This window comes from Candoia aspera, chromosome 1, assembly GCF_035149785.1.
Source record: "Candoia aspera isolate rCanAsp1 chromosome 1, rCanAsp1.hap2, whole genome shotgun sequence".
Classification (NCBI taxonomy): Eukaryota; Metazoa; Chordata; class Lepidosauria; order Squamata; family Boidae; genus Candoia; species Candoia aspera.
Window position 1 is genome coordinate 52,568,566 of NC_086153.1, and position 13,360 is coordinate 52,581,925.

The window sequence follows — 13,360 nt, forward strand, 5'->3', positions numbered from 1 at the left end:
TTAGGGCCTAGCTGGAATCCAATGCATGAATTATTCTTCTCAGTTGGCAGAAATATATACTTCTAATTGATCCAATGGTCATGGTATATAAAATTACTTATTTTCATTCTGTCACTCTGTTCGAGGCATTAATTCAGGGATAAGTGGAACAGGGCCATTGAGGCTAACCCTGCATCCCAATGTGCACTGATTTGCTGCGCTGAATGGCCAAATCTAAAATGGGCTTGTTTGCGTTCATGTGAATATGAAGTGGAAGTTTCTTGCCACAGTACAGGAGAAAGTGCACAAGAAAAGTAAGCAGACACCTTGCTTGCTGAACCAATCCAAGACCGTTGCTTAGAACATTTCCTACATATCATACTAGAAGTTTATTTCACTGAAACCAACAGAGTTCTTTTCAAGGGAATATACTGGTACATATGAGAACTAGATGCAATAAAAAGTTTAGGAAAGCAGTTGTCATTATCTTTTTAAAAAGTTCCTAATTATCAAACTCAGTTATGATGAACTTCAGAGGGGGGCTGATGGATGATATTTTTTTCTCTTTCTCCTGAATGGATACTTTTTCCCTGTACAAAGAGTTATGTGGCCCTCTGAAGATAAAATACCATGAGCTGTTAGGGCCTAGTGGAGAGCCAGTTTGGTCTAGTGGTTAAGGTGCTGGGCTAGAAACCAGGAGTCTGTGAGTTCTAGTCCGGCCTTAGTCAGGAAAGCCGGCTGGGTGACCTTGAGCCAGTCACTCTCTCTCAGCCCAACTCACCTCACAGGGTGGTTGTTGTTGTGGGGAAAATAGGAGGAGGAAGGAATATTAGGTATGTTCCCCACCTTGAGTTATTTATAAAAATAATAAAGGCGGGATAGAAAATAAAATAAATAAATAAATTAGCATGTTCTGTACTTGTTGTAAGTAGACACATGGGCTTCGGCAGAGGGAAGCAAGTGATAAAACGTAAGTGGGAAATGGCTTGCCATACATTTTGATGACTACACAGAGCTCCTTTGTATGTGAAGGGCCCCGATTCAGAGCTCCACATATGGAACAATTCTGTGCAAGTGTAGATTGTCCTTTCCAAGCTACCTAAATGCACAGATAACAAAACAGCACATCTGCCAAAGAGGAGAGCAGTAGAAGCAGCTCAGCTTTATATGCAGTCTAGGGAAGACAGTCCTAGTTCAGGTAAGGACAGTATGTCCCCTACTGTCCTATCTACGATTACATCAGGAGAAAACCAGTTAAGGGGTCAGATGCAGAATGACTGAATTACCTTTTCATGGACATGATTCCACTTGTTAGCAGTTAAGCTACTGCTTTTGCTATGCCCTCTTTTAACCTCAGAAAGAAAATGTGTATGTTCTAAATTGTAGCATTGGTTTTAATTCAGCTTAATCTCTTTGTTTGGTGCATTTGTTACTGTTATTGTTATATTATGCTAGGTTGTTATGATCTGCAGTCATAACAATAAACATACATCCCAGAATCCTTTGCAAGCCATTTGGATTCTGCTGCAGATGCACAGCCATCTTTTCCAGAAAAGATTCCCTGGGGAGAAAAGGAGGGAAAAAACTGGCCCATCATAAACATACCTGCTTCCTTGAGAGCTTTTCTCATTTCATGTGCATCTATGGTTCCAGAACAGTCAGTATCCACTTTTTTATAGATTTCCTAGGCCAAAGAAGAGAGAGAGGCTACGGTCAGCTCCTTTAGCCCAATTGTAGATATATCAGGTCAGCAAAGATATTAATGGCTGCTCCTACTAGGCAGGAGAGATTGTTGTCTCTGAAAGTGTTAAGACTGAATGGTGGAGTGAGGATTCAATTAACCCATGACAAGCTGTGTGTCCTGGGAAAGGATTCCCACAAGGTGAGCTGCTTGCTAAGTCAGATGGTAAAGTGGCCTTAGAGAAATAACCCCCTTCTCTGCCAAAGGCTATGATGTGGAACTGAGGGAAATACTTGAAAGAAACAACAGAAAACTTTTTTTTTTGGCCAAATGGTTTCTGATCCAGCCTTAACTATACATTTAAAAGCTATTCTGACCTGTAGCTTAGTAGGACATTTTGCACTGGCATACTAAACCATTTGCATCATTACTGATGAAGTTGTGTGAATAGCTGTCCTACCAAGTTTCATAGGACTTAACCAAGTTGTCAGCTGATCTGCAAAATTAGCAACACAGATAATTTCCTCTGGACTTTATCCTCCTCTTGCTGAACTGAGTGTCAGATGTAGGACAACTCCATTGGAGGTGGAAACAAAACTAGTAAGTTTTTATTCATAGTATGAATAAAATGCATATCCCAGAGCTATAGAGAAATGCTTTACTGCTCTTCAACTTATTTATTTTCAGTTTAAGTAATTATCAAAGAGGACATGATACTTAGGAAGGATTTGTTTGTTTTTTACCAGATATTTCTGAATCTTCATCCAAAGGATCTTGAATTCTACAAGTCCCAAGGTACCAGTTCCATGGTTCTGAAAAGTGTTAAGGTCTAATTCAAGATTTCAAACACATTTTTTTCTTGAACAACAAGAAGTTCAGATCCCATAAAAATACATGGCTTAATCTGCACATGAATCTGTAATTTCACTCTATGCAAGGTAACACGCCTGCTGTTTTTAATTAGTTTAGATAAAAGTGGGTTCATCAGGCTTGGACTCAATTTGAAAGTGTTGTATAACCGTGATAGTGTTGTATAACCACATGGATCATATTTTTTGGACAGTAAGAACCAACTACTTTCTGAAAATCTTTTGGTAAAAGACAAAAGTTAAAATCTACTTTCTTTCTAGGTGCTCAAATCCATTTGGAAATTATCAGGTTGGAAAACTGGTTTAGGAGAAATGATTAAGACTCTGATGTCTTAATTCTGTTTCATTTCTGATGTCAAATACAGCAAGTGAATAACCCCATTAAAACTTGTGGCAAAGAACTGACCCAAGGGCTATACGGTTGGTCTGCGGCATAACCACTTTAGTTCACAGTGAGCAAAGACAATCTCAGTTCTTCAGGAATTTTTGTGTGTGTTCTGTAGTTATTTAATTTCACAAAGAACTTTAGAGCCTTGGGTTCAACACCCAACTTAGCCAGTGAACAAGTCTAATCACAATCACTCACAATTTTGAGAAGAGGCATCACTAGAACTACTTTTTTTACCCATAAAATAACAAACAGGCATTCAGACAGTAGAGGGATCTACTCTGCCTAAAGGATCAAAATGATGTTAAGGGAGGACAGAGAATCATGAACAGTGGAAGAGGGAAGTAAAGATAGTCTTCATCAATATCATCCAACTTACGTACTAATTTCTGACAGGTGTGGCTCACAGTGTAGTTGCCATGAGAAGAGCCTTCTCAGGAACAGTACCTCAATTAAAAAACCTTTTCCCAAGGAAATATGATTGGGCCCCATTGCTATCTTATTTTGTAAGGCAACTGAAGTCATGCTTCTTACTAGTCATCTGTAGGACAACTGTTCCAGGACCAGCCTGCTTTTTTCAAAAGTGAACTTTCTTTTAGTGTTTACATTTGCTTTTTTGTTATTTTCTTTACCTTTTAGGATTGGCTTTTATTACTGATGGCTTTAATTAATTTTATGGAAGATTGTTTTTATCCTTTTGTACAGCACTCTGGGCTCCTCCTTAGGAGGAAGAGCATACACAAATTAATGAATGAAGATATTCATCCATTACTGCATCTAGCAACAGAGTTTTGTGACATTTAAAGAGATGACAGTCAGAAGCTGGAGACATGCCCGTGAATGGAGCAGCAATAACGTCTTCCACTTTACCTGTTTCAGTTGTCTGAAAAATTGTCTCTCTGGAGAGAGATGAGGAGGAGAAAAGGGATTTGCTCATCACTAGATGACCAGAAGGAAGAAGGCACCCCAAATAGCATGCTTTGATACAAATCTTATAGTTAAAAGAGAGAATAGCTTAAGTGGAGTACAAGAAGTGAGAAGCGTTGGGGGATGCCAAGGATAGGATGAATGGTGGTTTGGTTTCCATAGACATTTTTAAAAATAGTTAAGAATCCTCATGGTAAAGCAGGCTAGACTTTCTGGGATTATTTGGGGGAGGGTGAAGTTATCATTTTGCAACATTCCCATAGAAGGAAATCTCCCTGCAGTTCAAAGATTAGACTCTTTGCCCACTTGAATTTCAAAGTGGTACAGTGCATGTGGCTATCTTAACTGAATACAACTTATTTCTGCTCCATATATAAACCAGGTTATAGCAGGCAGTAGGTAAATAAAAAGTTTAGAAGTCAGAGTTTGAAATTTCCAGTTGGTATGCCAAACCCATTTTCATAAATTCCTGACTGAGTGGAGATTTGAAGAACTTAGGTGTCCAATTCTAGGATTTGTTCAATGGAAATATTTCATAATCTCATTAAACAATAAAAGTTATGCCTCTAGATCACAGCTTGCTCTCTCTTCCAGCTCTTTCTATGGCTTTCTACCAGCCAACTGGCTAATTCATTTCAGCATGTTAACACATTCCATTCTTAATTACATTCCTATGAGAGAATACGACATTTTCTCCATTTTTTTCTGAAACATACGAATTGGTGGGAATGGTTCTGGAATTACAGTTTATCCTCTCCTTATGATTTTCCAGATCTCTCTGTATATTTTTAATATGTACACACAAAAGGCTATATGTGCCATGATCTAATTAAAATTGCATTTAGATTATGCACAACAACACAGGTAACTGCATTTAATGCCTAGGAGATGATTGCACAATTCAAGCAGAGCATGAACATAAGTCAGCAAGAAAACAACCATGCAGCTAATAATAAAGGGTTACTATTCTTGCTACCAGGCTGTTTAAATCAGCATTCTACTCTACATTTTATGCCAATAGCAAGTGGAGACAGATGCACCAGAAATGAGATATGTAAATCATGCCTTATCTAGACAAAAGTTTCACCAGTAGAGAAGGTGACATTTAAAAGATACATCTAAGAGACTGATCATCTCCCTGCAGGTGTTTATGTCGAATCCATCACTTTTAATGTCTATTCCTATACAATAAAAAAGACAAAAAATGTTATTCAAATATTTATCTGCACCCCATGGAAACACAAGATCTTCAGGCATGTTAATCTCTCCAGTTGAAGCAAAAAAAAGCTCTTTTGTTAGATTATTTTGAAGAAAATTAAGTGTCTTTCAGAAGGAAGATCACATGAATACTGATGTCAAGACACAGTTACCTAGCAAGTTCCCATTTCATCACAAAAAGTTTTTAACAAACGTTATTTTCAGTAATTTTAACAAAAACGAAAGGAATTTGACTGAAAAGGTGACCTAGAAAAGTTTTAAATTGTGTTTGTTTATATTGTAGCTTCCTTGCTTGCCAGACAAGCTCAGACATTCATAAGAACCAGATGGGGAATACGCATTCCAATGGCTGAGATACAGCTTTTTGTCACATGCACAGACATCCCAGCCTCTCCAATTCTAGATATAGAAAAAGTGTTTCCCTTCTCTAAAGAGAAGCAGAAGCTGAGCACTGAACCTGGAAAACAGTTCTATCTCCCTAATAGTCTAAGAATTAACTCACTGGAATACCAGAAAGTTAAGAAGTGCAAGAAAAGTGAAAAAGAAGATGTTTTGGGAAGCATTATTTTTGAAGGAAATAGGTAACCAGGAATTTGTATTAATTATGATGATTAATATGTCCAATTTCAAGGCTGACCACCTCCTTGACTCTGGGCAGCTAACAAACAAAAGAGATCATTATATTTAAAAAGAGAACTTTTTTAAAAGATTCTTATTTTTTTTTCTATATGGTACTAATTGTCCCTATTTCTCTGTACAAAAGTAGGAACCTGGGGAAGTGGTGCTATATTTTATGTCTTTTTAAAAAAAAAAAAAAGTTTGGTTTTGTTTATTTCTTGTGAGATTGGTCTGTTTCCCACAGAAGGTTTGAATTCTCTAGCCACATACCATTAAGCAACAAAGCCAGGAGGTTACATTATATAGATTATTTCATTTTTTTAAAAAAGTTTACCTTTTAATCACCAGAAAGTATAATGGGCAGTAGGGATAACCCTGAAGAACAGGAGGAAGAGCCATAACTAAGACAACAGTCAGATAAAAGAAATTTAAGTCCAAGGCATACACATAATTTGGGAAAGCGTCTCAGACTTGACCCTCCCTAGTTCTCACAAAGATAAAGGGAGGGAGGGGGAAGTGTATTCAGACTTGCAAGATTCTGTTACTGTAATCCAACAATAACAGTAGTATTAGCATTCATAACTTTGGTTTTCTAGTCTGGTCTACCTTGAAGGGCTGACAGAAAGGCAGAGTAGAACGTGAACATCCCATCTCTCTTACACACCAGGTTTAGGAAGAAGAAGCCAGAGGAACTGCCCCCTGAAGATAGGTGGTAACAGCAGGAACTACCAAGCTGCAACTCCAAAGCAAGAGCTAGGGCCAAGATGTAAAGACCCAAAGGACTTCCAGGTTTCCACCCTACGGGCCCAGCTATTTCTGCTACAAATGCAAACAAATATGACAATTGTCTTCATGTTTATTGTGCAGCCAGATCATAATTGTGCCTGGTATTACTATTACTAGCATTGTTATTAACACTTTATGATATAGCTTAAAAAGACATTTGTAAGCAAATTTAAACTGTCAGCAATGACAATGAAAACTTAAATACAATTCACATTGTTATGCAAGAATTAAAAATGCTGTGAATGGCAACTCAACATCCAGTTCTTTGTATCTGTGCCTTGTGGCTGTGTTCGTACATTCCTTGTATGTATTTTATTTTGAAATTTCACTTTTACTTTCTCGTTTGTAAACATAGTGCATGTTTGCCAGAAATCAACTGGCTCCACAGCAGCTTTGACATTTGCTCTTCTTCCGAAGAAGCAGGTCTGTGATATGGGGGGTTCTCCTGGACTCACAGCTTCTGCTAGAGGCAGTGGCAAGGAAAAGCTTTGCCCAGATTCAGCTGTGCACTGGATACCATTCCTAGAGCAGGCTATTCTGGCAACACTCACTTAGGCCATTAGCTTACATTTGGATTGCTGTAATATACTCTCCAGCGACTGCCTCTGAAAACTATTCAGGAATTGCCACTGGTGCAAAATGAGTTGCTTGCTTCCCAAGAGAGAGAAACATTTCAGAAGAACCCCTGGTTTGCAGTTATCACACCGGCTCCCAATAAGCATTCAAAGTGCTGATGGTGACCTATAAGACCCTTTATAGCTCAGGTCCTTATTAGTTTTGGAGCTGTCCTTTTCAGGTATAGTCTGCCTATCCTGTGCATTCAGCTCAGGAGGGCATGCTCTTGTTACCTTCTCCTCTGAAGTTTGGGCATGAGCTTAGAGGCAGACTTTCTCAGTGGCTATTCCAGCCATATGGAATAGCCTTCTTCCTCAGTTTAGGATGTTCCCGTCATTGTTATCTTTTCAGAGAGAGAGTAAATTGTAGGATCATAGCAGGAATGATTGGAAGGGACCTTGGAGATCATCTAGTCCAAACCCCTGCACACTGTAGGAATCCCCTACAACAGCAAGACACTACTAAGGCAATGGAGTATTTGGAATGTAGAGTGTGATTCATAGATGTTATGCTTCCATCTGGATTTTTTAAAAATGCACTGGGGTTATAATCTGGTATTTTCTGTTTCTATGATTTAGTGGTGCTATTTTCATGACTGTAAGCTGCCCAGAGAATGTGACAGGGGCAGCATAAAAATGTGTGAAACAAACAAATATTGTTGTTGGTAACAAGATGAAGCAGAGTTTTATCATATGGATAACAGTCCATTGGAATTTCACGTTATTTAGTCTGGTATTTAACTGTGATCACAGAGCTCATTTCACATAAATATACTGGGGGAAGATAGTATGGAACAAACTTTTTAGAGGCTAAATGTTTTGTATTCTATTAAACTTGCTATGCCCCATTAGGGCTTCCTTACCACAACCTGTGGTAGCTCAGATGCAAGGATTTCAAGTAGGGTGATTAAGAATGATGGATAGCAGCAAGAGTTGGATAAGCCAGTCAAGCATTCTAGTCATTATTATTGGTATCAATTAATATTTTGCAGTTTGGGTTCAGCACCATGGAGAGAAACCCTACAGCCAAGAAACAAATTAACTTCATACTGGTCTGGAGATAGTAGTAGGATTTTATACTATAATCTAATCAGAAAGTTCTTCTAAAGTCCTATGTCACATTTTAAAAGGCCAGAGTCTTAATGAGTCATTTTAGAGTCTTTAGAGACAGAAAGGATGCTTGAGGGATCAGGGAATGGTTCTGCCTCATTCTTGGAAGTTCTGCTATTATTTTCTGAAATTAGTTGCAACTTACTTTTTGTTATGACTCTATTCAAAACAGTCTGAAGTTCATTTGCAGTCATTTCACAATCCTGCATTAAAAGAGGCAAAGGAGAGATTGAGGAGACATACACACAATAAAAAAGACATAGCCATGGCCATCAAACTCTTATCCTTTGGTTAAATCTCAATTTGAAACCACACCACAAGGAAGATTCTGTACTGAAGCCAGAATCAAGCTTTACTCCATTAATACTCCCAAATCCAGTCCCTTGCAGCTAGGATCCACTAACTAAATGAGATTTACATATATTGGTGGATCCTCCTAGTCGGAATAGCTAGATTTCAAGAACCAAGGAATGCTTTATTTCTGTGGGTAATTATGGATGAATGTAGGCAGACCTCTTGCCCTGAAGAACTTGTCACACTCGCATTACTTATGGGAATAGCTCCATATGCATATTTGCAAGGGATACAGTATGCCTATTTGCAAGGGATAGAGTATGCATATTTGCAAGGGATGGCTGTTCAACAGCCTTGGTTTACTGGAGATTGGTATTACAGTGCTACCTTGATATGTCTCTCACCCATAGACCACTCACTGGTATAATATGCCAATCAAAAACTAGTCAACTGGACACTATAATAGGCTTTTCTTCAGACCAGTTCAGCAGATATATATACTGTTCAGGATTCAGTCCAGGCATGCAGCTTCTTGAACTGAACCCAGGGCTGCAACTGGGGGGTGGGGGGCAAGCAGGGCATGTGCCCCAGGCGCTGCGCTGGGGGAGTGCCAAAATGGGCACGGAATCCATGTTTGCCCCAGGTGACACAGACCCTAGTTGCAGACCTGACTGAACCTCAAACTCCATATCCTCTTCATAATGTTTGCACACAACATGCATGCAAATATCTATGCATCAATAAGTGTGATGTGAGTTGTGATTTGAGTCATCTACTTAAACTAGGTGTTATGCAGAAATAATTCTTTCTGCATTGTTCTTTTTTCTGCTCCAAATTTCTCCCTCAATCTCTTTCCCCAATGTGGAAGTTTCAAATGCATGTTTTCAAGGCATGTGAGAAAAAAAAAACAGAAACAGTACAAATATTGATCAACAAAGGAAAGAATAATTACAGAACAAACTGTACTTAAGAAACCATCATCAGAGAAAAGGTTAATCAATCCCTCTCTACCATCATTTTCCTGGTCCAAATGCTTACTCCTGAAGTTAATTCTGTCATTAAAAAATACAGTAGTTGTTAGGCTAATATGCCATGTAACAATTGGGCAGAATTCTGCTCAGGCAGGGTGACAGAGGACTACCAATAGATGAGTAGGTGTGCGGAAGACCATGTCTAGTGGATGACTAAAGGGGGTGGTTCTGAGTGCAGCTGAATGCTGTATTAATGGGTTTAGAGACTTGAAGTTACAGTCCCTCAGAATAGTTCCCTATAGCAGGGGTCCCTAACCCCCGGGCTGCGGACCGGTACCAGTCCATGGCCTGTTAGGAACTGGCCCGCACAGCAGGAGGTGAGCGGTGGGCAAGCAAGTGAATTTACAGCCTGAGTATTTACAGCCCCTCCCCATCGCTCTCATTACTGCCTGAGCTCCGCCTCCTGTCAGACAAAGCAAGTCCATTGGCTATCTCCAAACAGCGCGAAGAAAAAAGAATAAAAGGTCGGGAAAAAGTGGAAGCGCTTGAATCATCCAGAAGCCATCCCCCACCCCGGTCTGTGGAAAAATTGTATTCCATGAAACTGGTCCCTGGTGCCAAAAAGGTTGGGAACCACTGCCCTATACAGTAAGTACATTAGCTACCATTTATTTCCAAGTGCAGTTCAAGTTGCTGGTTATCTTTGTTATCAATGTTATCAACACTCAGGGCCTGGCTATCTTAGAGGCAGCTTATCCCAAATAAATTCTGCCTACCAAATCAGGTGAATAGAAAGGGCCTGGTAAAGGTCCCCTCCAAACAGGAGGTATGACAAGAGGGTATGGAAAAAGGCATTCTTAGTGACTCCTCCCCTCCTTTGGAACAACTTACCCCCCAAGGAAAGAATGGCCCCAGTCTTACAGTCTTTCAGAGAACAGTTAAGACTTGTCTATCTCAGAAGGCCTTTGGAGATGAAGCAGCTGAAACAGAAACTGCATCATTGGTGATATTGTTGCTGTTATACTGTTTTGTGGTTTATTTTGTATTTCATTGTATGAAACCGTTTCATTCTGGCCACACAGCCCTTTGAATGTGAAGGCAGAAAAGGTGCTTCAGAGCACAAAGGTTGCCTGCATCTGCTTGAACCAAACACACATTTTCCCAGGATTGTGCTGCAGCTGCAATGGGCACCCAGAAAAGGGTGCAGCTGCTTTAATTGTTCTTAAGTGTCAGAGAGGTGCTACGTGACACCCCGCCCCACGCGCATACCCCAAAGTGTATTTTTGCCTTCACATCCAAAGCACTGCACAACCCTATTAAGCAAAACAAATGAAGGAGGATCGTATGATACCAATATAAAAACTGATTGATTCGAATTAGTGATGCAGATCTGTTAATTTTAAAAAGCCTCAAAAACAAACTATTTTATCTTGAATATTCATTTATATCTTTAATCACCTCTTACCTCCCCAGAAAGCTGTTGGAACAGACTTTTGAATTCGTTGTCTATATCCTTGCCTGTGACATGAGGCTAAAAGGGAAGAGATTGTAAATAGCATACTTTTACTAAGCAAGGTGAAGCTTCTAGTGAAGACCCCTGGGGCATTTTCAGTAAGAAGGTAGCTTGCAGGAAACACATTCTCCAGGAGTTTATGCCGTAAGAACACTAGCTAAAACAGCCCAATTTGATTTCTGTGATGTATTTTGTATAGTACATTATAGACTATACCTGGCTTTGTTAATATCTAAGCTACCTAGTTGATCTCTCTTCTATTTTCCATCCATTGGATTATTTCAGTAAGGAGGGAAACAGTTTTGACTGTGAAAAGTGATTTATAATTCCAAAAATTATTTGCTATGAAATCCCATAAAGCAGGGTTTCTCAAAATTTGTGGTGTCAATTTAACTTTTGTGAAAACTGACCCATATAAATATTGATGGCAGCAGCCAAGCAAGCATGCCATTTTTATCAGTGGCTTCCCAGAGTGGTGAGCTTGGCACCATCCCCTCTTCCTGGCTCTGAAGCATCCCTGCCCAGGCCTGCCCCCCCCCCCTTTCAGCCACCAGTTTTTCTATTCCCATGAGTCAGAAGTATTCAGATGCTATGGTCTCTACCCACCTGACTTTCAACACTTATGGACACCCAGAAATTTGTGATTTCCCCCCTTCAAATTTGTTCACCTCTCCCCCCAGGGGCAGGATCCACTAGAAAGTTTTGAAAACAACACTTATGGCAATCTAACCCAATTTCTTTACCTTGGAGAAATGCAAGTTTGCAGACGTCTCTCACAGTCCATTGAAAACAAAGCTAGGGCAGGCATGTTTTAATGCCAGCCTTTTAATCTCTCAGTTTCCTTTTCTAATAAAGAGTTCTTAGACATGTGAAATATGTACACTATTTGGTAAACTTTCAGTTGGCCTGATAATGGGATTGCTTTTATATGGATTTCAAAGCAAATGTGTTAATTTGATTCTGCTTAATTTATTTACCTCATATGGATTAGCAGTGACAGTGTCCCCAATTTCTCTGTAATTAAAGAAAAACGTTGCAATTATGGTGGCTTATAGCCTCAAAAGGCAATACAATTATATAAAAACAAGCTACAAAAAATATAAACTTGTACAACTTGAAACATAAGCCATGATTTTCAAAGCCAGTTTAAAAGAATAGCTGAATGACATGGGGGAACGCCTATTAAAATATTGCATCTTTGGTTGGGATTGCCCAAGCAGAGTTGGTCTGTAACCTGGAGGTACTCCTGGATTCACAGTTCATGTTTGAAGAGCAGGTGACAGCCTTGCTGTGAGGGCCTTTGTTCCATTTATGGCCTTTTCCTGGGTTTGGACTGCTTACTATATGCATGCCTTGGTCACTTCCCATTTGGATTACTACAATGTGCTGTTCATGGGCCTGCCTTTGAAGACTACCCAGAAACTTCAGGTGGTCCAGCATGCAGCAGTTCAAGCAATTACGGCCACCAAGTGGTTTGACCCTGTGAACCCTCTATACTGATTACTTCCTGGTGCAATTCAAAGTGCTGTTGGTCATATTTAAAGCCCTTCATGTTCAGGACCTGGGCATTTATGGGACTGCCTTCTCCTGGAGATCTCTGCTCATCAGTTATGATCTCTAAGCGTGGGCTCCTTCTGGTCCTGACCCTCAGGGAATGTCACCTGCAAGCACCCCAGAGAAGGGCCTTTTCCATCACTGCCTCCTTCTCTGGAATACCATTCCCCTGATATCAGACAAGCCCCAACTTGATTAGCTTTTCAGAAAGTATTTAAGACCTAGTTGTTCAGTGGGCCTTTGAGGTCTGAGAGGTTGTATTTGTTTCCTTCCTGGAGGGTGAATGTTTTTATTGATTATGATTGTTCCCTTGTGTCTGAATATTTGAAATTGTTGGTGTTTCTGGTCCTTAATCTAATTACTATTCGGAGGTCTGTAGGCCACTCAGAGTCATATAACTAGCATATAAGTCTAGTTAAACAAAGAAGCAACCAAGCAAATAAGCTGTAAGGCATCAGAGAGCCCTAAAAATATTCTAGAAGTGCTGTACCACCTTGTCTCTTGCCTGACCACAAAGCTGAATGGGGGAAAATAGGAACTGTAAACACCCCATCCCTCCTCGAAAGGCGGCAGCAGGATAAGGAAGCCTGACAGATTCCTGCAATGTTGCCTTCTCCTGTATATATTTGCCTGCACTTAAGTTTCTTTCCGGATGCCCTTCATGAGGCTCTTCAAAGTGAAGAAGACCAAGGAAAAGGCTTTCTCGGTGATCACAACCTAATTGTGAGTAAGCCTCCTAAGCAAGAATCATCTGGCATTTCCTAAAGTGTCACTTTAGTGCCCTAAACTCTGGCTTTGTTTAACTCTGTGATCTTGAAATCTGAATTGTTATCAATGT

At 39.8% G+C, this 13,360-nt stretch overlaps 1 protein-coding gene across 1 annotated transcript in view; it reads right to left on the reverse strand.

Annotated features, from left to right (window-relative positions):
* The window catches only part of LOC134497987 (calpain-8-like), a 58,270-nt gene that overhangs the window by 7,527 nt on the left and 37,383 nt on the right, over window positions 1–13,360 (reverse strand). The window contains exons 13-18 of the mRNA XM_063304054.1: window positions 11,946–11,982; window positions 10,921–10,986; window positions 8,336–8,393; window positions 4,961–5,025; window positions 2,404–2,472; window positions 1,585–1,663 (exon numbers count right to left, since the gene is read on the reverse strand). Of these exons, the coding sequence (XP_063160124.1) occupies window positions 1,585–1,663; window positions 2,404–2,472; window positions 4,961–5,025; window positions 8,336–8,393; window positions 10,921–10,986; window positions 11,946–11,982 (374 nt within the window). The remainder of the gene's footprint in view (window positions 1–1,584; window positions 1,664–2,403; window positions 2,473–4,960; window positions 5,026–8,335; window positions 8,394–10,920; window positions 10,987–11,945; window positions 11,983–13,360) is intronic.